This window comes from Corvus kubaryi, unplaced genomic scaffold (genome assembly GCF_017639235.1).
Source record: "Corvus kubaryi isolate FWS band 111438036 unplaced genomic scaffold, C.kubaryi_AGA036_p1.0 37284, whole genome shotgun sequence".
NCBI lineage: Eukaryota > Metazoa > Chordata > Aves > Passeriformes > Corvidae > Corvus > Corvus kubaryi.
The window spans coordinates 2,902,569-2,927,764 of record NW_024581088.1 but is presented as its reverse complement, the minus strand read 5'-3'; the positions used below and the strand labels follow the sequence as shown (position 1 = coordinate 2,927,764).

Below are 25,196 nucleotides of genomic sequence, written 5' to 3'. Positions count from 1 at the left end.
CTTTCCTTTCCTTTCCTTTCCTTTCCTTTCCTTTCCTTTCCTTTCCTCTTTCCTTTCCTCTTTCCTCTTTCCTTTCCCTTTCCCTTCCAGTATTTAGTATCCGATGAGTGTATACGTATCGGTTTTGCAAGGATTTTGCTGCTATAATTTTCTCCTGGCCTTGTGGAAGCCTTCCAGACTCTCTGTGGTCCTTCACCTGGGACTGATATGAAGGTTGTGGCAAGCAGAAAAGTCAGGTGAAGCTGTGTCCTGGGTGGGTACACAAGACTGCTGTTCCTGGAAGTGCTGCTGCAGTCCTGTGTTCCGCCACAGTGAGAGTCCTGTGTACATCCTAGGTCATGTCCAGAACCACGGGCAGACCTCAGGCAGGGAAATGAATAAGAAATGTCATTTTGAACATTCATTAACTTTACATGAAAACATCAAGATCTCCAACTTTTGAAGCTGTTTTGCTTAAATGCCTGCCTGCCCTTGTTCCAGTTAAAGGATGTGGAGAAGAAGACTTCCCTCCTGGAGGAGATGTTCTTGGATACACAACACTCACCACACCGAGTCAGACCAGAGGCAGTTCCAATAGTGTCCAGTAACAGCTATCCATTACAGGTCCATTTCTGGGGTATTCCCATCTTGCTCTGAGACTACAGAATGGATCCATAGCACCACTCAAATAATTACATCAGTTTAAAAGGGACTTTCAGGACAGTGCAGACATATTTGCACATCTGTGGACAAATCTGAGAGAAATCTGGGCTGGCTACCCAACCCATCACCACCACAAGAATTACTCCTTTTGTCTTCTTGTCATCTGAGCCCATCATCATAAAAAACCAGGACCCTTCCCAGATGCCATCTGTGCAGGCCAGCTGAGCTCTGATGTGTTCCCATCCCCTGACAGTGCCAAGCATCCAGGTGACATGGGGTGATGCTGGGAAAAGGATTCACAGCAGCTCAGTTTCCAAATGGTGAGATGTCTTTCCATTTCCCTTTTCCTACTCTATCTGTGAATTTGTGTATGGACAGAGGGGATATTCAGTACTGTGACTGAACTGGGAAAATCTTTCCTTGGCTGGGAGGTGCCAAATTATTCCAGAGGTGTCATCAATCTGCCATTTCTGAAAAGCCAAGTATACAACTGTAAGGGCTGCACACACTAACTGAGGCAGATCCTCCTCTTCTACAGATTAAGTCCTTAACGCAATGGCTGAGTTACTCCAGCCAGCACCCCTTCAAAGGCATGGTGTGAGAGATGTTACTGGGAGTGAACCTTCCCCTCCTGCCAAAGCATCAGCTCTGTGAGACAGACAGGATCTACCAGCCAGCCTGGAAAGAGGCAAGGACTGCAAATAATACCACTGACTCCCTCTCCCCTCCAACCCCTCTGCCTGGTTACATGCCACCTTAAAGCTGTCCCTTCTGACTCAGCCTGCAGCATTTCATCCAAAGGGGTCTGAGGCACAGGCAACTTACCTGACTCTGTGAACAGGCTGCTTTTCTGGAGGGAGATAGGCGTTTTTCAAAATCTACTTGTAATTCAGGGGTAGACAACTACTACTCATTTCTACTTACATGCACACACCACCTGCAGACAAGACTGCCTCCAGAAATGGGATTGCACAGCTCATCCCGCCCCTGCCCCAAAGGGCTGCATGCAGGGTGCAGCCTTGCCAGCACGGGAGGGGGTGCTCCCTTTGGCCCTGTCCTGCTCTGCACCAGTGCTGCCACACCAGCCTTACCCTGGGCAAGAAAAACAACCACTGATTTTATTTAAAAATATGAAAGCAAGTCTTCCAGGTAAACCGAACCAGTGCATACAAGCTGGAGAGAGAAATGAATGCAGATGAGTTTATTTTTTACCTCACCTCCTCCCACCAGCACAGGGAGTTGGTAACATTACATCATCGCACACCCCCGCCCCTCGGATCAAACCCTGCAAAGACACAGCTTCTGCTGAGGCTGCTGGAAGCAATGGCCATAGGAAAATTAACTCTCTGCTGTACAGGATGCACTTCCCAGCGGCCAGTAGTGACCCAGTGCTGGATTTTGTGGTCAGCTGTTTTGTGATCGGGGATGTCTGAATCCTCAGAGATGTGAAACCCCAGCAACCTCTGCCTCCAAGTATTTATCTAGCAGAACAAGTATTTTTATAACTGGACAAAGAGTCTGAGTTGCTCCCTGTCTGTCCCAAATGCAGGACTAAAGATGGGCAATAAAGCTACCTGATATACCTCAAGGACTAGGCTGACAGTTTTGATAGAGGGACACAAAATGACGGAGCAGGATTATCAATTTCCACCCACAGACTTGAATTACACAGAATTGGGTACTGTTAGTGTCAATTTTCCTCAAGCCCCACGTGGCCTTACAGAGCAGCCACTGGCTGAGCCAGAGGCACAGGCATCTTGTGGAGAGCAACACAAAAGCTTTTCTTTGCAGGAAATTAAAAAAACAAGGAAACAAACATCAGCACTTGCACAAGCCCCAGACTGGCTCAGATGGAAAATTACCTTGAGACTGTTTGTGTTCCAGATCAATGGATCAGCCGCAGTGCAGGGCAATTAGCACTTTGAAATTATTCAGCAAGCTGAGGGGTGGGAATTTTAAGGGAGATGGTGAGGGAAGGGTGAGAACAAGTAGGAATAACAATAAATCTTTCTGGATAGAAAAGTCAATGCTTAGCGCTGGCTGAGCCCAAGATACAGTGTGAATGTGGCTGTTGGATACTTTTTCAACCAGGCAAATGGAGGACAGAGGGAGGTGGAGGGGCTGAGACTGCATCCTGGGAATGGATATATGGCCTGAACATGGAAAGCAGAGCACACATTTTCTTTTCAGCAGGTATCTCCCTAGTTATACTATCAGCCTATTTTCTGCTGTACCCAGCACTCCAAGCAAGGCAAAAATACTCTGTAAGCCGACCCTCCCTGTGAGAGGTGGGAGGGCACAAGGTGCAAACTGGCCACTCAACACTTCAGGCAGGCATCAGCTTGGTTAGGGCTGCGTCCAGGTCTGTGACCAGGCTCAGGACCAGCTCCCTTCAGAGGAGTGAGCATCCTCACAGGGGCTGGGTGGCTGTCTCCAACCATGGTCTTCAGCAGCACGCACACCTTTGTCATTTGGGATGTTATGAAGATACTGGTCTGCTTATTCCTATCAGGAACAGGAAGATCTCATTATTTCCTATGTGCTGACATAGCACTCACATACATGCAGCATGCTTTACTGTTGCTCTCAGAGAAGCAGGGATGACGGTGGCTGGCTCCAGTGTAACCTCTTTCACAGCCCTTCTTTACACAAATCACATCTCCAAACATCCAGGAAAAATGAGACATTGCTCAGATGGGCCTTTTTCCCCAACCACAGGAGTAAACAGGAATGCCCTTCTCTTCCCATGACCTGGAGAAGCACATGTGGCTTTTGCTATGGGATATGGGGACTTTCTCCGCTGCTCCTGAACGTGAACCCATGAAAGAGTCAGACATCAGAGACACAGCTAGGATTAAAGCAACTACATGAGAAAACCCTGCTCCTTTCCAACAAGTCTCCATGTTTCTATTATTAATCCAGGAAGAAAAGAAAACCATCTTTACCCAAACAGTTTCCTATTATTCTATATTCTATTTTCTGTTATTATTATTATGTCTGCATCTAATCTGAGGCCAAGGCAAGCTACTGCAAAACTCTTTGAGGCACTGATGCTCTTAACACTTTGAAATCATGCTAATCTGATGAGGCACTGAGAGAATTATGCAAGCAAACAAACCTGGAGCTGATAAGGAGCATCAGAGATAGAGCACACCAGGTATTTAGTGCTGGGAGCTGCGGAAGGCAGGAGCAATGCCCAGCACAGCTCCCCACAGCCCGGTGCCAGAGCTGTGGCAAGGCCTGCAGAGCAGCTGGCATGGGGAGGGAAGGGAAGGCAGCTTGCCCCAGCCACCGAGCACTGCAGCCCATGACAAGGAACATTACACAGCAGGATGTAAGCGCTGCTGCTCACAGCTAGAATCTGAGCATTAACATTTCATCACAGCGCTTCCTTCGTCAGGATACAGAGAGATGGAGGTGGAGCACAGGCTAGAAACCACGGATAAAACCAACCAGGATAGAAGGGTTAGCTGCAAATGCAGCAAACGGGACACAGAAGGGTTTCTTCTTGCCTCTGCAGAGTTGGATGAGGCTTGGGAAAACCTGAGTCCTCTCTGCACTGCCTATGGATAACACTGGTGTTCCTGAGACAGCCAGGCTTTTGGGTAATCCAGTGCTAAGTGCCATCAAAACAGCAGCATTAGTAGTAATTAAAAATGAGATGCTTTTAACACCAGGCAGCGTACTTTGGAGGCAGCCAGTTCACCCAAACAGGATTACGATAGCTCAGGATCTTACATCTTTATTTCCACCCTGGGATAAGTGCAAACAGCCTTGGAAGAAACAGGCACAAAATCCACTTAATGTCAAGATGGTTCTGAAGCAAAAATGTATTTTCCCCCCATTTCTCCAGAACAGTCAAGATAAATACAAATATGGAAAGGGACTGACACTGGAAAGCAAACAGCATTTAGTCACCCACACAGACCTTGAACAAGCACTTTACTTCGTAAGTGAAAATAGCCTGTGAAAGCAGTTTTGTTCAGGGGAAGGAGAGTGGTAAAGAAATCCCTGATGGCTTATTTGTGGGAAATTAGAGCTAAAACCAAAATGTAGGAGGGAAAGCAGAATGATCTATAGTGGGAAACCTCCAGATGGAAGAAGCAGCTGCGTTGTGGTGGTCTACTAGCACACAAACGTGTAATGTAGCTGTGTGCGTCACCAGACATGCTCTTCCAGAGAACCCGTAAGCACACAGCTATGCACTCTCCTCCTGACCAGCCCCATTTTCAGGGAGTAGCAGGCTTATCAGACAGACAGTTTGTCTTCAGGCCACACATGTGAGTTGGCATTGGAAGCATTTGTCCCCTTTTTGACCCCAGCAAATTGGTTTATTCTACTTACACATTTTTGATCTGTAACCCACAACAGGTTTTTGGCACTGTTGCTGGAAGGTCAGGGAAGGACCACAGAAGAGGAAGTCTCAGGCACAGAGCCCTCACAGAGCATAATCCATCAGCTGCCTCCGCCAGGAATTTGCTATGTTTTGAATTCAAAGACTCTCTTTCAAAAACAAAAAAAACCCACTCTGGCATTCATGCCAAGATGGCAAGCTGGTGGAACAGCACACGGAGGATCCTATGTTCAGACAAGGCTGCCAGGCTTACAGAGATGCTCAGCTACAAGAGCTGTGAGGAGAAGATGGGGAGAGGGATCGGATGGGATGGGATGGGATGGAAAAGGCAGATTCATGCATGAAGAGAAACACCCTCTGAGAAGGGGCTCTGCTCCTGCCTGGCACTAAGCACACTGCTGGGCAGCCTGTTTATCAGCACTCCTGCCTGGGGCAGGACAAAGTGCCTATAGAGCTGATGGGGAGCTAAGAACAATTCCCTGCATTTCCTTCTCCCTCCAAGAACTGTAAAAGACATTTCAAAATGTAGACCCTTCTTCCATGAGGTGCCGGTGAACTGATGATTTCTGGCACAGTTTTGTTGAAGGATTCAGTAGGAGAGTCCAGGACATGTACCAGAAGACAGGAGATTCAGCCAGGAGGACAACTTTGGTCCTGAGCTGCTACAAAACAAGTCAGGTGATATTGAGGAACAAGAGACAACTACATGAGAAAGAGCTACGAATATCAACAGTATAGGGAAAAACACACCAGATGATGCTACCAAATGCACATTCTCTTCAAGAGATCCCAGGTAAACTCATGTATACATACATGTTGGATGTACAAGAAGATGCTGTGGAAGGAGGTGGAGGAGAGCTATGGGGATGGGTTTTCAAACAATAGAAGAGCACCCAACTGGAAGAGATGGCACTTAAGAGTTTCCAGCAGTGCTATTTCTAAAGACTTAATTCCCAAATGTCTGAAGAAGATGAATACAGGGGCCAGGAGCTTCCCCTTGCACAAGGCAGGCATATATTTAAAGAAGCAATAGCAGAAAAGAGATGGGCTGGATATCCCCCACTGGAGACAAACCACAGCATTCTGTTTTTCAGCACTCAGGTTTAAAAAAAATCTCCCAAACACGACAGTTCATGACTACTCATCTCACTAAGCAGTACCAGGGGATTTTATCATTACAATTACTTCATCACAGGATCAGCTCTCCTGCAGTTTCCCACCCCATGGTGAAGGACTGCCTTTCCTGGGAAGGGGTAATCCCCACAGGATTAGAGCATTTCGGAGAGTAGGCACACTTCTCCCAATCTTCTCAAAGCACACTATTTATTGAACACACACAAGTGACAATACAAGAAATAAGTACGATGGTGATTTTCCCTGGATGGACAACAGCATCTCCCCTCTAGAGGCCCACCTCCAGGCTGTGCTGGATATAAACAACCATGTACTCCTCTGGCTGTCATGGGTGCAACATCACCCACTCACATTCTGGCACGTGAATAAACTTCCCTGCAGTTTGTGTTTCTCAGTAACCCTGCGGTAGTAGTCATGGTGACAAAACTGGGGTCCTTGGCAACACACCAATGATGCTGCAAAACTATGATGACTAATCCTAAAAGCCTAATTTACAGAAGTCATTTAAATGCTTAAAGATATGCAGGTCACTGCAGGGGGCGATTTAATGGCTATGGCATATTTAGTGGTGAAACAGTTGTACAGGAGGAACAGCCAGGACATCTTCTCTCCATAAAATCAAGTGGATTTTTAATGCAAGATGTAGACTAAAGATGTTTAAAGGAAAGCACAATTAAAACATAGGCATAATAACAAACCCAGCTGATTTCCAGTCAGAGACCTGGTCAGAGCTTCCAGATGAAACACTGTTTTAAGTAATAATCCCACACAACAATACCACTGATAAAGTACTGCCTGGTTTATTTGTGCCTATTCAGAATGTAATGAATGCTTTCTTCAATACATCTTGCCCATAAGCATATAACCATGATGCAGGAGAGCCAACTCCCCAGATTGCCCCCATTAAAAGCACACTGAGGACCTTCAGTGCAATGGTTTCCAGCTTTTCAAGGAGAGCCAATGGTCCAGTACCTGCTCCATGCTGGCTGCCCCTGTTCATTTCCCACGGGGGAGCATGTGCAGGACAGTGAATCTTGTTACCTATTCAAGGTTTCAGACCTCCAGCTTTTTCCTGGCACTAAAAAATTTAAGGTCATGTCTTCAGTTAATATGCTGCTGATGTCACCAAGGGAAGTGCACCAAAGTGAGTGTACTGCTCTAACTGTGCTTGGCTGGACCAGCAAGGCAGCAGTAAATCCACTGCCTCTTTTTACGAAAGCTTTTATATTTTTCCTCTCCACCTGTCTGCCACCTGTGATCCAACACACAAGAAAATGGAGAGTGGTTTCTACTCACATACACCTCACAAAAAAGCCTTGGTATAGGCTCTCTGTCTTTATACAAATAAAAGAATAAACACTGTACACCATATCTTACCCCAGAGAAGGCAAATCATGCTGGCCTCAGTCTGTAGAGTCCTAAATCTGTATCCCAGAGTGCTAAACAATTATCCCTCACCTAATTTGCTGTGGTTTTGAGTAAGCATCCACAGCACTCAACAACTGCCAGAGACAAGCATCGACACACAACCAGGTTAAAACACCTGATCACACATGATATGATTTCTGTGTCCTGATCCACTGCTTTAACCCAGTACCCCCTGCCCTTCCTGCATAGGCACCTTCCAGCAGAAAGGCTTCCTTCATGTGACCAGGAGCTAGGACACGAAGCACATTCATGTGGCAGAATGTAGGCTGCTTCAGTTAAAAGCAAGCAGACAAAAATACTTGTTGGGTAAAATCTTAGTTCTGCTTACAAGGATTTCCCCCTTATTAACACTTGACACAACATAACTGCCCTTGTCATTGCAGCTGAATTGTAGCCAATGCACGCACAAAGCACCATTGGTTCCCGTCATTAGTTTGTCAACATTTCTGTTCCTGTAGAAGAAATCAAGTTTAAATAGAGTTACCTGCACTCCCACTTCATTCTGTTCCTGTAATAAAGCAATAGCAACAACAATAACTATGATAGGTACTAATGACTTCTTCTGCAGTTTAAAGGATGTGTCACTTGATGTGCATAATGCTTGTGTGGATGTAATCATGAGATGCTTCTCGTGTAAATTAATGCAAAACAAATACTCTGTAAGTCTTGAAGACAGACTAAACCTTTGCTCTTCTGAAAAACAAAACCCCTTGCTGATCCCATTTGGGGGTTGAACAGCGATTTTGGAGGGTGTGGACAGTTGTTCTTTCCTGTTATGCCTGCAATGGAGCCATTAGTCTCCTTGACCATTGTTCATTACCAGGATGCATCTACTATAGTAACAAACCTGAATGTAGATTTATGCCATTGATACTAGCATCACAGTCTTAGTGCTTAGGTACAGAACAGTACCATGACTTATCAATAATGAGGAAAAGAAATGGCAATGCTTTACATCAATTACAGCACAAGATGGGAGTCTAAACCCTGCTTTCTGAATCCCTGTGTGAAGTTGCTTCAAGCACGGCTCAGCTTCACCTCTGGTGATAACACGTCTACTACCCTCCCCCAGTACTACCATGAGCCTTTAATTAAACCACTCACACAATTCTGTGATACATTGTGTTATTTACAATGCTGTAAGGCTCTGTGCAGACTGAAATCCTGGATACAAAGATTTTTTTTGCTCATGAATTTTTCAGCCAGGAGTATTTAGGCTTCTGTTGCTGAAATCAAGAAACCTTGCATGGTCCTTATTAGCGGTGCAGCTCACTGCTGCTGTCTGGGTCACCTCCCTGCTGCTCCTCCTTGGGTCACTTTCAGTAGCCTGTCATGTTCCCTTGTATCAAGGAGACCATAGCTGTGTAGGGCACCATAGCTGATGTCTACTTCCCTCCCCAGAGAGGCTGCCACTGCCCTCAAGCCCTAGCCAAGGCACTTCCATCGCACAGCACTGGTCAGCCCGGGCTGCCCACTCTACCTCTGGAAATGGTACTCCAGGTTCTGCACTGCCACATCGACGTTGTGCTACAGAGAGGAAGGGCAAACCATGGTCTGCATCACACCTGGGCCGGGTATGGGCATCTTGGGGTGCCCATTTCTGCAACTGTAGCTGGAGTGAGCATTTGGGCACGATGGCAGGTCCTGTTGGCAGTTCAAAGGAAGGCTTAAGGATGGAAAAGGCAAGGTACTTTTAGCTGCAGCTCAGCTACAGGAGAACAACTTCCTGTAAAACACTACCTATGAAGTTGTTGAGTTTTCAATGGCTGCTGCAAAATCTAATCCGTGCTACACTTTATGCTCGGCTTCTCCTGAAACCCAGTATCTGCCATGGCCATTTAAAACTCAGCTGAACAAAGCATTAGGAGACAGGCTGTGTGGACCGATGGCATGGTCAGTGGGGTGTGCAGAGAGGTAACCTGAAGAGGGATTTACCATTTCTAAAACTCCAGTTAGAAGAAAAAAAAGAGAGTGGACAAGAAGAAGAATAAAAGAACAGGTTGCTGTGCTACCTGGGGGACTTGCAAGCTCTTCTCAACATCTGCAGAAGGGGTTGAATCCAGAACCAGGAACCCTGGGATGATGCTAGTTAAATGCTTCAATGGATTGGAAGTTATCTTCCAGTATATTTTTAGTTGGCACCAATAGACATTACATAATGGCTATTATATAACAGCATTACAGCAACAAATACTGTCTTTTGCGCTTTTTGGTTTTTTTTTTCTTTCTTTCTCTCACTCTCTTTTTCTTCAAGACCTTCTCCTTAGTGGAGGATTGATCAGTAACTGCACTTTCCATCAAATGAGGCAGGCAAATCCTTAAGATAAAAAACAAATGGAGTAAAAATATTGCTACTAAGCCTGTGAGCACTTCTCTCTTGCCCAACCTCAAACAGAATTAACTATTCCCAGAATAGAAATTCCACTAAGGCTTCTCTGAAATTTAAAGGGACACGCTGTGATTCTCTGCAGACACTAAATTTCTCAATATTGTTTTTTTCTCTATCTCACAGTGATAGTTCAGAAGACAAAAATAAGAGGGTGGGGGAGAAGCACTACATAAGAGATGCTGAGGAAAAACTGAAGGGTTTTTTTATCTGCTGGTAAGATCATTGCTTGTTGGTGCTCCTTCAAAATCTTCTCTGGCATATTTTTATCTTTTCTTCTTATCAGCCATACTGGCAGAGCAACAAAGACTTCTGCTTCCAAACTATGTGCTACATGAAAGAGAGAAGAAAGTTTCCAGAAGCCAGAAATATTTCCTTTCCTACATTTCCTATCTCTGAACGTAAAGAGAGCCAAAGCAGGCACACTGCCTCTGAATGCAGAAATAAAATCAGTTCAGTGGCACACCACAAGCTCCCATATCACGTCACCCTGCCAACTCAGGCAAGGGCCCTCTGTGCTTCTGTAATCCCAGCACAGAGCCTCCCTGACAAACACAGCACTCCCAGGACTTCTGCCTTTCTCATTCTGGCCCTCTAAAACAAATGACCTGATTCCAGGAAGAGCAAGAGACATAATCTGACAAATAATCTCTTCTTAGCTAGCAAGTTGCTCCCTTCTGTTGTTTCTCTCTTCCACCTCCCTAAACCTGGAAATGCCATTCATGCTCTCCACGGTTTATAAATAAACCAAACCCTGGACTACCTAGATGGGAAGGCAGTGTGCTGTGCACTTCACTGGTGTCACATACAGGAACAAAAACAACCCTGGGAGAGTGGAGAAGGAAAAAACACAAACAAATGCAGCTGCTTGGAGAGCACTATGTCAGCTCAGAGAGAGACTTCTTGGCTCTAAATGCTATTGCAGCAACAGCAGACCCCACTACTGACAGTGGGGCTCTGAAGGTAGCGATTGCAGCCCAGCGTGGAAGCACAGCCTGGCAGGGCTGCTCCTGTGAACATGAGCAAAAGCCCAAGAAAGCAGGACAAAGAGGAAGCAGAAGAGATGAAAATGAATTAGCTGGCATGACAGTGTTAGCTCTGGACTAAAGTAGTGCAGTTAGGGGACAAGAAACAGCATATAAAAACTTACAAAATGTACTAAGTTTTATTATTACATGGGGAATACGGCCTTGTTTTGTGGACTTCTGCCATCTAGCTATTATGATGTTCAACAATTAACTTCAGAAAGAGGAAATTTGCTGGAAAAGCTGGCTTGAGAAGTTGTTTTGAGCTGTGAAGACATGAATGCATGAGACTTCCTCTGCAAGTAGTCTGTGCTAACCACAAAGAATACAGTCCATTTGCCATTCAGGACTGAAAACACTAAGAGAAACAATTGTCAAAAGCAGTAGGTGTACTTCCATTTGTCATAGATTTCTCCTCAATACAAACCACTAAGGGATTTTACAATAACCGACCACTTGTAGCACTGGAAAATAGCAAATACACATTTAACTGAGACAAAGGTTCATGGTTCTCAGGAGAAAGATTCCTCGTTCATTTCAAAGCTCCTCCCTGCTGAGCCTCCAGCCCCAGGTGCTTGCGATAAAGGCCCCTGATATGGCTGCAGTGGTGCTGCTGCTGTTGAGTGCCCTTCTCAAGATCAAAGCTCTCCAGGCAAACAGCACAACTGCTAAGTCCCTTGTTAATGAACCCTGCGACATGGCTGCGCTTAGATGGCGCTTCCTCATGCATGTATGCAAAGCAGGGGGAAAAGGCATCCTCAGGAATCCACAGCTGAACAGATGGAGGGGCACTGTTTATCCAACACCGACTGCAGTTGCTGCTGCAGCACTTGTGCCGGAGTCGCAGCAAACAGCCTGTCCCCAAACAGCGCAGCCACAATGGGAGCGCGCCTGGGGGTTTTCCTGCCTGGGGGAAAGAAAAGGATGTTTAATTTAAAAGGAAGGGAGCAGCATACAGACTGTGTGAACTTGTAAAAATCAGGTTTCACTCTGACATACTCAAATTTTGGCCAAGGGAAACCAGCTGGACTCTACAAGGTCATCTCAGTGGACCCAAACATGCATTCCCGTTCCCACCCAGCCTCTCTGCACATACCTTTGCGACAGCCTGATATACCAAACCTCTCTCCTGGGAGAGCAGCAGGGTTATCCCTCATAGCCTTGTGGCATAATGCACTGAGGTTCAGTTCCATGGTGTTTCTGAGCTCTTTGGTTTCTTACTTTTAAGAGACTTCCAGGGAAGTGCATACAACAGGACTGTGAAGAATCCTACTAACCAGCTGCATGTCCAAGCACGAGCCTCTGCAAACATGCTGCTGCTGCTGTGCAAAAAAAAAAAAAAGCCAACTCCACTGTAAAGATTGTTCCACTGGATTTAAGATGGAATTAAAACATATTTAACTTTATAAGTAACATGTATTAAATTTAAGAATAAAATAAAAAGTTTCAGATCAGCAAAATATGAACCATTAATCAAACAGACACTCTGAAAGACTTCACTTTGAAATCTCTATAGTGATTAGCTATGGGCACTCATCCAAGGAGGCCTGTGAGCTCTGTTTCACTGACATGTATTTTTAAACAACCTTCAGCAAAGAGGAGCTCCATTTGGGGCACAGAATACCAGCTTTGGGGGCTGGGACCAGTGTCTGCCACAGATCATCTTGCAAAGCATCTCACTGGATCCCAGTTCTCCACCTAAAAGATGGAAACAATATGCCCTGCTCCTAATTCCTGCATAGCTTTTACAACTGAATCTGCAGGGAATAACCACCTGTTCCTACACTCACACAGTGCACTGCTGTCACTGTTTGGTGATGAGAGCTGTGTACATCTGTAATATATACCATGCAGACAAAAAAGCCCACAGTTGAAAGATCTTCAGATAAAATACAGCCAGTCTGTGGCAGGACCAGTTAGCCCTATCATTCCCAATTGTATTTAATGCATTATCTGAAATCACCCAGCAATACAGAGCCTGCAGCCTCTTTAATAGAATATTGATTACATGTTTTGCACAGTCCATGATGCAAACTGCTAGAAGCATCTCTCAGACTGCTTTAACATCACCTGCAACTCCAGGTATGCTGAAATTTGCCTGGGCTAGGTAAGGAGAGGTGACATTCCATCAACCTAGTGGCCCCTGCCTACTTGTGCTGAGCACAACATGTATTAACTTCTCTGTTTGCAAATTGCGCAGAATGCTCCAGAGACAAGAGTTTACACTGGTAACAAACACAGAATTAAACTGACAGTTTTAAAAGATTAGTAAAATGTTGCTTTCCATTCAAATTGGGGGAATAAATGATTATAAGAAAATAACTTCTCCCACAGAACGTTTACTTTATCCTGGAATGCATCAAGAGATATCTGCATTACTGCAAATCTTCATCAACAGAAATGCAAATGTTTAGAAAGAGGGAGAAACAGAGGAACAAGATGACCTGTTCCTTCCAACCCAAACCACTCTATAATGGAAAATAATACAGTTAAAAGGTTTTTCAGATTGGTCTGTATGAAAGAAAACGGGCAAGCAGTGCTCATCTAAACTCTGCCAAAGCAGTAACCACTTAAGAAGTGCAAAAGCCCTGCAACATGGGAGCCAGGACAGGGGCCCTGGGGGAGTAGGCTGCCCAGTGCTGGGCCCAGTGGGAGCCCAGCAAACCAACTGCTGCTCAGCTGGGAGCAGGCAGCAAACTCACTCTTCTGTTCTGTCAGAGCCACCACTTCCCTCCCTGACAGTGCCAGTGGGGGTTCAACCCCACAATCACTTCTGCAGCTTCTCGAAATCCTCAAGCAGAACAAGCCACAGCCCAGAGAATGGCTGGAAGGGCCTATTCTTGAGCCAGAAGCACCACTATGGCTTGGCTTCTACCTGCCCACCCTGCAGGACATACCAGCTGGAGAAAGGAAAACCCTGCAGAGGAAGGTGAAGTGCTAATTATAAAAAACAAAAGAGCAAGCAGAAAAGCAGCCATCAAGATGTTCAGTGTGCCTCATCAGTTGAGAGTGGGTTGATAAAACATGCAGTTTGGTTTTAAATGTTTGCACGACATAAGTTTTTAATCTAAGATTTTACTGATCACTTGCACTAAATGGAGCAGAAACAGCCGTACTCCAAGGGCCCTGCACTTTTTTCCAAGAGGTGTTTCTTGCCCCCATGAGTTTACATTTCCATCTAATCCAGAGATACCATGGATATAAGCAAAAATGCATTCTGTCTGCTTTCACAGCATGAGAAGCAAAGGAGAGCAAAGAAGGTAAGTAGAGACAAGAATAGTTTAAATTCATTTCAGACATAATCCAAGAAGTCCAAAGTGGAACTTCACTGTACATTGCAGGCAATCAAAAGCAAAAGTCAGTCCCATGACAGGGCTTAGCAGAAACTCAGTACAAGCTCTCAAGCAAAGAAACAAAACAGACATCTTCAGAATAAACACAAGTTCTGAAAGAACTGACTGAGAGAGGTGATGGATGTCCCAGAGAAGGAGGCTTACAAAGTGATGCAGACTAAAACCCTGCTCCCCAGCTTTGCCCTCTCCTTCCTTCTCACAGCTGGTCAGTCTGTGGGCAGACAGGCACACAGCTTGTCAGGGAATGAAACGGTTCATGCCTTAAACATTGTTATGAAGTAGTTTTGCCCATTATAGCAAAAACTGTATAAAGAAGCTACAACCACAGAAGCCTCCTTGAAGATGCCTGACTGGAACTTAGGATGGTGAGTTAAGCCACCTAGATAAGATAAAGGGGACGCTATTGTACAATCATCTCAGGTCTGGGGAGAAACAAACAGGGCTGAGGGAAAGGAATGCATCCACAAGAAAGCCAAACCCAGCAGCTGTGCTGAAAATCATCTCTGGCTGTGCTTTGGGTGGGGAGACCACCACCCACAGAAGCCAGATTTACACCATAGACTTCCCCCTCGAACAAGTGGAGGGGGGGAGGTTTCAGGTCCATGGTGTGACCTCTGGTCAGAGGCACAGAACACCCATCCTCCCTTACACAAACTGGCCCAGCTGTGGAACCCCCAACCCCACAGGCCACATCCACAGGACATTCAAGTGAGAGGCAGCTGAGGGGGTGTCATAATCCATCAAAGACCCCCCAGAGTGCTCCCCAGACGCATTCCTAAGGCTTTGCACCACAGAACTGCATGTGATGCAAAATAATGCAACAGATCCAGAGTCTGCTGCAAGAGACTGGCCCCCGCCCTGGGGGAGGTACCTGGGCACTCCCACCTGGCCTGAACATATATTAATCCATCGGATTCTATGCTTTTTGAGCGACCTTCACCACCAAAAAGACCAGCTGGAGAGGATCAATGGAACATCTTTGGGATCCATGGAATGGTGATATTTTCTTTATTCTGTCTCTCTTTCTGTCCCCCCACCTCTTTTCTACTTCTTTCTCTTCCTTTTTCTCTCTTTTCCTCTCCCTCTCATATCTACTATTAAAGAAAACCCTTTCTTTAATTTACTATTAAATAAAAATACTATTGACTTTGGCATATGGTCTTGTTTGCACCTTAAGTCGGGCAGAGGTATTTCTAATAACTTGAAAACCGGATCATGACACAGCCCCAGCAGCAACCTCACACCTTGGCATGCCTTCAGCTTAGACTCCTGCCTTCAGGCTTGTCCTCCCCAATTCTGTTCCCGAAGTGCTGCCTTGACACAGCTAACCTCTAATTTCTAAGAATTAGAGCTGGACCTCCAAATCTTGGGTACCAGAAACAAAAGGATAGATAACTTTTTCAGCTCTGCTGTGCCCCACTGTTGTGAAAAGCCACGGGACAGCATGGTATGAAAGAAAACATAGAAGAGAAGCATCTCACAGAACAAAGCCATTGTGTTTGCACTGGATTTGTATGACCTCTTCCTTAGAGTAAACAAATCTAAACTTCTGAACCAGACACAGTGAGAGATGACTCTCCACTCCCAGAACTCCCCACTGATCCTGAAGATGAAAGAGAGCAAGAAAACACTAAATATGAGGTTGTTGCAGCCCCATCTCTTCCATGTGTGGAATGGATGGCCCTTCAAACAGGTAAAAGCAATCTGCACTTGAGTTAATCATCAATAATCTACTAATTTATTTATTAAGCTTTTATAACTTCCCTATACCTGTGCCCTTGATGAAAAGGGTGATCCTTCTTCTCAATATAGCTGGACATTATCTGTACATTTTCTCTATAGGATCAGTTTACTGCAGATCCCATGACAGCATGGAATTTTGGAAAGCAATGCATTCATCATCTGTCAGGGATCATGCTCCACAGTACTGGTCAGTCCCCAGTGGGAACAGCTCATCCTGCAACGCTGCAAACCAAGTAAAGCACTAATGCACGTGCCCAAGCCCCTCAGTGAAGGTTAAAGACTCATTTAGCACCTGGTGCTGAAAATGGAGGTTCCTTGCCGACAACTCACAAATCATCATCCTGCAGCCTGCTTTACTCAACCACTCTGGCATGGTAACTGAGGATTTATCTTACACATGAAAATGTTTAAAGTGGTGCAATATTGAGTGCTCTGCTGGTGGGAGGCTGCCAAACAGAGGTTGTCACAGGCAGGGACACAATCCAATTTATCATCAAACCAGTATTTCTATTCCTGCCATTTGCTTTATTTAGTCTCCAGCTTCCCACAGTGGGAAGGACAGGGCTGTCTGCAGCCCCAGCCACATTCACCACTGAGTCAGGTGCCACCCCAGTGCCAGAGCTCTGGGTACTGTAATGGAGCTCAAAGCAGCAGCCTGTAATGATGCAACTGAATGCCTCATGCCTCATGAGACACATACAAGAGGAGGTAAATTTGCACAGGCAAACCGAGTTTTTTAATAACCACAGACCTTAATAACCACAGGCACTTTCAGTAATAGTTAAACAAAACGCTCAGAAACAAAACCAGTACAACTACCATCTTGGGTACTGAAAGCCGCTGAAAATCTGCAATCATATCATTCATGGCCTGCTGCACATGCTGCTGCTTTAGAGTCAGCCCATCCTCCTGCCCCATGCACTGCAAATGTAGCTGGCGTCTTCCACTGCCCTGAGGTGATCTGCAATGAAAGACACCCTTTGTTGCCTGGCAGGTACTTGCTGCTTTGAGCGTCCTCGAGGGCAGTTCAAGGAGCAAGTGCTCTAGGTGGCCAATTTCTGCTCACCCACAAACCCAACGCCCACCAGTCTGTTCCTCTTTCTTCTCTTCCCTCCTCCCACCTCCCCCCTTCCCAGTTACCCTCTACAGCTCAAACCCCATACTCTATTCCTATTCTCCTTGTTCCTATGTCCATCTTTTGCTCTTTTTTGTCTTTTCTTGTTCTCCCCACTGACCCTGTACCCTATCTTCCCTGACACTAGATCTATCCCCTCACCCAACCAGCCTGTCCGTATCTCCATCACTGCCACTCTCACAGATTTGTCCCCAACAATCTCAGACTAATTATTTATACCTTTATTCTGGTTCGTCCTCTGATTTGTATTGGTAACAGCAGGGTCAGAAACCTCCTTTGCTCCTGCACACCCCCGAGGATCTCTGCTCCCAACTGCACCACTAAGGCCTCCCCTACAACCAAGGGTACAGCATCTCCTGCCAGCATAAGCTGCACTACAAACTGCAAAAAACCCACCAGATTTGATGTCACTCTGTCTTAGTTTAAAACAGTCTATTTTTTTTGGTGGGTGGAGAAAGCCACAGAGGCAGCTTCTGAAAGGGAAGCTGCTTGAAGCTTCTACTACATCCAGCAGAGCCAATCCCCTGAAGACTCTGACGACGGACATGTTAATGGCCCAATTAGAGGAGTTGGTAACGCTTCTGCGATGACATATTTAAGAAGGGAAAAAACGCGTGCAGAGTCTCTTTTTTTTTCTTATGAGGGGCGGGTAGGTGCCTCAGCCAGGGCCTTCCCGGGGCCAGGGGCGGCCACACGGCTGGCGCTGGGAATGGCCAGGGCCATGAGGCTGGGGCCGAGCGGCCGCGGCCCTCCCGCGGCCGGCGCCATCTCGGCATGGCTCACGGTGAACTTCTGGCATGGCCATTTTTAGCTAGCCGTGCTGCCAACAGAAGGGCAGAAGCGGCGACAAGAGCTTCTCCTTTAAACTGCGCCCTGCATGAATAGAGGTGCTGAATTGAAAGGGTTAAAATAATTGTACTTGGGCGTAATTGGGCAAGAATAAGATACATTGTAACCAATGTAGAAGTTAGCAAATAACTTGGCAAGAGATAGGGAACAAAGCTTGCAAAAATGAAGGACAAAGCTTGCTAAAACCAGTGAAGAAACTGCTGAAACAGCTAACAGGAGACTGTGCATGCCTAGAGAAGAAAGGTGAAGAGTGCAGAGCGAGGAAGACGTTCAGCCTTCATCAAATGCCCACCGAGCCTTCCTGAACGCGACCACCAGGGAGCCCTGGGCCTGCGCTCCGCGTGTGCTACTGATAATAACGAGTGCTGAGGAATGGTTTGCACAACCACACCTTTTCTAGGGAAAACAATGAATATGCATGAAATGGAACCACATCTTGTAATCTGCCGTGTGCCTGGGGTGCGTGTTAGGAGGGTCGATCTCCCCCGCACCCGGCGCGCTGAGTAAAGCAAATACCTGTTTCTTGGACTTTGTCTCGGAAGCTTCTCTTGGCCCAGTTTGGGGCGATTCAGAATAGAGCCGGCACTGCAGTGACCGGCACCGCCCATGCGGTGCCAGTGGGGACCACATGCTAGCGATGAAAACATAGCGACTAATTCCCCCACACATCTCAGCACTGCAAAAATCCTACAGAAATCTTTGAACTAGGGGAATTTCTTGACAATGGTACTTATGAATAGCAGGTTTTTTTCTTCTTAGTAGGAGAAAGAGGAGAAAGTGAGGACATGGGGAGAAAACCAACATAGCAACAGCAAGGTCAGTGAAAAGAGAGAGAGGGGGAGGAGGTGCTCCAAGCATCAAGAGTTGAAATCTCTCTCTAAGTCGTGGTGAGGACTATAATACAACAAATTGTTTCCCTATAATCCATGAAGTCTATGGGGGGATGCAGCCCATGAGAAAGAGTACTCACACCGGAGCAAGTGGATGCTACAAAGCTGTAATCTAGTGAGGAACTTGAACACAGAGAGCAGACCTTTGCTTCCAGAGACAGAGAACCCTTGTTTCCAAACTAGAACAGCTTATCCTTAAAAAACGACACCCCATGAACTAAATGACCCACAGTGTGCAGTTTTGGGAAGACTGCTTTGCTCATGGGACTGACTCACGTTACAGCAGGTCGGGCGGGACTGCTATTCATGAAAATTAGAACCACGCTAGAAAAATTCACAGAGAATTATCTCCTGTGGGAAGGATCCCACGGCACAACAGAAGAAAGACCCTTCTCTTTCCCTGAACGAACTGAAGAAAGATTTTTAGAAAGTGAAAGACTGACCAAAACCCCATGTTTTGTCTCCCTGTTGTTGTCGGTGGGAAAGAGGGAAGGACTGGGAAGAAAAAAATGTTCTAAAGGTTTATTTTAGTTCTTACTACCCTTTTAACTTTTAACTCTGTTAATAATAAATTTTATTTATACTGTTTAAGTTTTGAACCTGCTTTGCCCTTAAGGTATTTTTTCTCCTAATTCTAATCTGAATTCATGAGCCCTTTGTTACGATTCTCGTGGATGCCTGGCTTTTAAGCAGTGTAAAACTGTGACACACTCCTGACATTGCGGCTGAAAAACTCTGGGGTGCACAAACCTCCACCTGGGCTGAATGACTTTAATAAGTGAAGGGACTTTCTCACGCAGCCACCTCCACCGCCATGGCATGAGAGGACTAAAGCTCTTCAAAAAAAGTAATTGTCAATATTTTGCAGTATTTCCTTCCAAGCTTCTCCTCCCAACGCCTTAAACAAAATAAAAAATAACTGAAGAAAGTCACGGCATAATCTCCCTCCAGATAACTGAATGTCACAGAGATTTAGTCAAAGACCATGGGCATTTTACTGAGAAACACTGGCAAAGTTACCAGAAGGCTGAACTGTGAGCCCCACCTAGAGCAAGTGTTAAACTTTTGCTAACACAGTTCATTATCTTGCAAAACAAATTATCCCAAGTGAACTGTGACATTAATGTGTGTGATTCTCCCTCCAGTTGTTCAGGCTATTAATGTATAAGATGTAATTAGAAGTAAGGGTAGAAAATAGCCTTTGCTGAATATTTTTCAGACCATTAGTTGACAGAATTTTCTACACTATTTCACTCTCGCGTTTCTGAGTACAAGTGCCTTCTCTTTAAGTGCTTCCCAACCTGCTAAGCTCGATGTGTTTTCAGTGGTTGCACTACCCACGCAAAGTGTATCAGTGACTCCAGCTCTTACTCCACTATTTCACCCAGCTGGAGAAGATCAGGTCAAATTAGGGTTATATTGACAAGCAGCTGCCTTGTTTCACTCACCTCAAAGGAAAAAGGCCAAATCAGTCTTACTCTCTAATCCACACCACATTGTTAGAATTGAAGAAAGAAGCTGGGAGAAAAACAATAGATTATTGCATATCTATCCACTGTAGAAATCATATTATTGTCACTATTCAGCAACTGAACTTAGTCACACACTTTTGAGGTGCAATAGACGCTTGGAAAAAAAGTACTTGGTAAACACACAAGAGCCTTTCAGATTTTTGATTCTTGGACCACATGACTATCATTCTTTATGCCGTGGCAGAGGCTAGGAGACCTAGCCATGGACCAGAAATCAGCTGCCTTGAGTTCCCTGGAGGAAAAAAAAAAAAAAAAAAGAAACAGGAAAGTTCAAACCCACATAAAGCACCAGATGAAAAGCAGTATTTAATTCTTTTCCTTCACCCAGTTTTCCACTAACTGCTTTCAAAGCATCACCTTTCCAGTTTCAAACAAGGAAGCAGACTGCACCCTATGTCAGGAGCCCAGCTAACTAAAACTGACAACAAAAGCGTCCCAGTCTAGAAGAGTCCATCAAAGCCCTACTGAACTCAACCACAGGAATCTCTATAGAACAGGCTGTTTTGTCCCTAGTAAATTTCCCTCCAGAAACTTCTCAGCTGAAGCGACTTTTTAAAGCAGCTGGGTAAGGACTGAGAATCAGTGACAAACACCATCTGAAACTGCAGTGAGTACCCCAGGCACATGCCTTGTGTGAAAGAGCCCTGCTCCAAATCCAGTGTTCTGCACTGCCAACAGAACATCAACGCCCTTTGTCAGAGAACCCAAGTCAAACCCAGCCACCCAAGGAGACTCTTTGTGGAGAAGACATCTGCTGATACCCTTCTCCTCCCCCCTGTGAAGAATCAGGCTCATCCACCTGCCTTGCCTTTCCCCACTTCTATGGGGCAGGACAGGAAAGGGTCCTCATCTTTTGGATATTTAAGCCATGTTCAGCATGCAAGTGGCTTGCTAAAACCCAGCTTAATATGCTTAAAATTAAGCAGGTGCAAATGCCATAAAGATGCAGCCATTACTCCACGAAGAGCTATTAAACCTCCTGTTCTCAAGAGCATTTTCCTTTGGGGTCAGTGAAGTACACTCTGCAGTTCCTTTGAACTTCGTGTTTATGAGATGCACAGATTGCACTTCTGAGAGCAAACTGGTTTCAACTTGTGGTTTCCTTTTATCCAAATGGGTGGTAATCTGAGACAATCTGAGAAGCTTGCATGGATTGTCCTTGATTCTTGGATACATAAATACATTTCCTTGTAAAGAAAGGTACATACAAGCCACTAAAACCAGGCACATTGTGGCATGTTGGGAGTACTCATCTAGGTCAAGAATTTGTTTATACAAATTCTAAAAATGAATTTTGGGGGGAAAATAATCTCTGCTCTGTTTAGAGCATGAACAGCCATGGTAAACATCCATCAGAGCAGGCACTCCTGTCTGCTGCAAACAGTACAGAGCTTGTTCAAGAGGCTACTTTATTTTTGCTCACTGGCTAAAATGCAAGAACAGGCATCCAACAGAGGTCTACCCACATGATGGTCCACATAAATTATCATCCCATTTCTCCAAAATCTCAATTCTAACTTTTCAAAAGAAACAAAATAAAACACCTAATTCACCAAACTTAAAAGCTGAGGATTTTAGCGGTACAACAACAGTACTCAAGAGGTCAGGACACAACCTGTCATCTAGCTGCTGAAGATTCCCTGCACTACTGAGCTTGCCTCACTTATGGATGTCAGTGTCCGTGTGTGAGCTGCTTTTTTAACTCACCAACTACAGAAAAACTTGGTTTGGTCCTGGAAGATACAGTGAAAATCCAATATACTTTTCAGTTTTAAGCTAGAGTTTAAGGACAGGTTTCTGAAAAAGAGGAGCTAAATTTTTTTTCTCTTAAACCTCTTCTGTATCCCTGAATATATAGATACATATACAAATATAGGTATATACACCAACATACACAGGCTTTATATATATATTTATATATATTTAAATTGGCAACTCTTAAGTATACAAGTTCAGCTCAAAGCATTTCAGTAAATAAACATCTTAACCAAACCCAGGTGTGGCAGGGCATATCACCCCTCTCCCCACCACAGGTGGCTGGTGCAGATAGGAGAGAAACCCAGGTGGGCAAGGCCCAGCAGGTATCTCCTGGCACCAAAGGGTCTGCCAGCCTAACCAAGAATTAACACCTTGGTATGGACAACATATATAGGAAGAGATAAAAGAAAAAAACATAGGTGACCAAAAGGCCTGCTTTACACTATAAAAGCACTACAGATAGCACAGAGGCCGAAGTCTCTTACACACTCCCTGGGAACGTGAGGGATGACTTCTCTCTGAAGCTTGGATGCAACTTCGGGGTTACTTTTCTGGAAATTGAGGGAAAGGATTTTGATGTGTGCTCCCCATCACAATTGGATGGTAAGAAACATTGGATCCCGTTATATTATTTCTTCACTAGCTGTAAAATTAATGGTACCTTTAACCCTGCATGTAATACTAGTTGTCTATTTTTGTCTTATTCCTGTGTAGTAGTAGTAGTCTGTTTAAAGTCTTATGTCTATTAGTTTTGTGTCTATTAAATAAATAATTAATTCTATAATAGACTGAATGAGCCATTATTAAAGAACTTGCGAACGAGAGTGGGTCTTGGGGTGCCACCTCAATAAAACTACTGCCTGCTGCCAGAGGCCTGGGCAAAAGGCAGGGAGTTATTTAAACCCACATCATCCATTCATAACACCAGGGAAGCAGGAAAGAAAAACAACTGTGAAATAAATACCTTGCAGATACAGTTACTTTAGCAGGGCTCCAGAGATTAACAGTTACTTAGTGCTTGCAATCTGTTCAGCGATGTGAAAGACACAAAGATTAAGAAATCAGATTTCTGGGGACCCTCCAAGGGCTTGTCAGCTGCAATGCCAGTGCTGCTGACACTGCCAGTCCTTGAAAAGTCACCTCTCATGTTTTATCAACCTCTTCAATTTCATGTACTCCAAAACCAACTCAAACAATAAATGCAGACTGTGACTGTGGAGATATAGTTCTTTCAAACTGTAAAAATTCAATAAATGTGGAATTAGGAAAGTTGGAACCCTGAAAGGGGGTTGGTAAATCTTGTCAAATAAACATGAGAATGTTTTGGTAAAACACGATGCTGGAAATCCCAGAGGGAGCAAACCCAAAAGAAAAACAGACAAGCAAAACTGGGAACGTGTTTACTACTGTGCCTAGATGGTCTGCAGAAATCTTGGAGAAGGATTATGAAGGAAAATATACCTGAGTTTTTATGCTACTCTGAAGGAAGCTAATTGCATCTGTGAAGAAGCATGTTGCATCTTACACCTAAATTTGATTCTAGTCAGGATTTAGGATTTATATACTATGTGATTCAAACTGATAAGCACATTCATAGAGAGGGAGGGGGAAAGACAGAGGGAGGTATGAACCCAAACATATTGTAATTCTTTTGATTTGTCTTCTGGGGATTAAGTGTTCTTATTTTAGAATTTTATTCTTCTCTATCACAAGAAAATCAACTGGATTTTTTCTGTCAAGAGTACTACAGCTATAATACAGCTGTCAGAGATGGGATTTTAAGGGAAGATATATTGTGAAACAGCTCATTAAAAGGAAGAATTTGTCTTAGAAAGCGAAGATCTTCCACTGGACTTTTAAGAAAAAGAACAGTAAGCAGTCAGTTCTCAATGGAGGAACATTTGCAGGATAACCTGGCACAACCCATGTTATTTTGTATTTTTATTACGGCTCTGTTTATCCTCTTTCCTAAGAGTCTTGGAGACACTGTGGATAGTTCTTTGAGAAACAACAAGTTGATGCTCAAAGATCCTTAAGAACTGTTGGGAGGAGAACTGAGTAAGACCACAGACATCATCATGCTACAGTGCAAACAGACAACAGCTAAAACCAAATGAAATTATCAGAGTGCTGACAGAAGATGTCATGGAGACCAAAAGAATGAAGAGGCTTCATAAGGGGTTAGACAACTTTGTGGTGGATTGGTATACTGATAGCTATTAAATATGGTAATGCAGATTTGACCTGTAATTCAGGAATCCCTCAGTTATTGACTGCTAGGGAACTGTAGTAGGGAAAGAAGAATAAAAACTTCCTGCTCATCTTCTATCCCTTCTGATCTTACACAGAGGACAACCCATGGGCACTGCTCATATAGCCACCTGAGCCAACATCAACAGCACCTTCAAACAGACCAGCATCTCAAAAAAACTGGGTAAAGCCAGATTATTACAGAGAATAATTTTTCACTGTTATTTACATTGCAATTGATGCAGTAATCTCTCTTTCATTGTATTACGGTATCTGAGCATGACCAGTCACCTAAAAGCAACTGGCTATAGAGAATCTATACAGAAATCTTCTGAAGAGCCCCCGGTCAGTGGTATAGGACATGATGTAAATAGTCCTCAGCTGAAAGGCAGGGATGAACTCTGACTGCAGGTTAGCAAATGCCTAATTGAAGTTGCAAAACTTTTAAGTAGGCATTTGATTTATCAGAGTGCAATTTTGCATCATGGTTATATGAACAGGATCTTAAACAAAGAACTTAAAAGTTCTGCAATGGTAAGAAGTGTTATGGAATGTAAATGGAATTATGAGCTCTGGAAAAGAATTAAAATAGGGATCAAAATGGCAGAAAAAACTTACCTATCTTCTTTTAGATTCAAGACTTCAAGGGATGTCTAAGAATTAAAGGAGGCGACAGACCCCCCAACAGCCAGTTTTTGCTCTCACAGGAGGGAATTT

The 25,196-nt window shown here is 44.6% G+C and overlaps 1 protein-coding gene across 3 annotated transcripts in view; it reads right to left on the bottom strand.

Annotated features, from left to right (window-relative positions):
• Positions 1 to 25,196, bottom strand: part of CASTOR2 (cytosolic arginine sensor for mTORC1 subunit 2) — a 144,824-nt gene that overhangs the window by 32,176 nt on the left and 87,452 nt on the right. The window contains exons 1-3 of one of the 3 annotated variants that reach the window (XM_042025880.1): positions 17,420 to 17,617; positions 16,885 to 17,026; positions 12,066 to 12,291 (exon numbers count right to left, since the gene is read on the bottom strand). The exons of 1 other annotated variant lie outside the window; for it this stretch is intronic. In XM_042025880.1, the coding sequence (XP_041881814.1) occupies positions 12,066 to 12,162 (97 nt within the window). In that variant the 5' untranslated portion in view covers positions 12,163 to 12,291; positions 16,885 to 17,026; positions 17,420 to 17,617. Of the gene's footprint in view, positions 1 to 12,065; positions 12,292 to 16,884; positions 17,027 to 17,419; positions 17,618 to 25,196 lie in introns of those variants that run through there. One more of the 3 variants, XM_042025881.1, reaches the window with a different exon arrangement.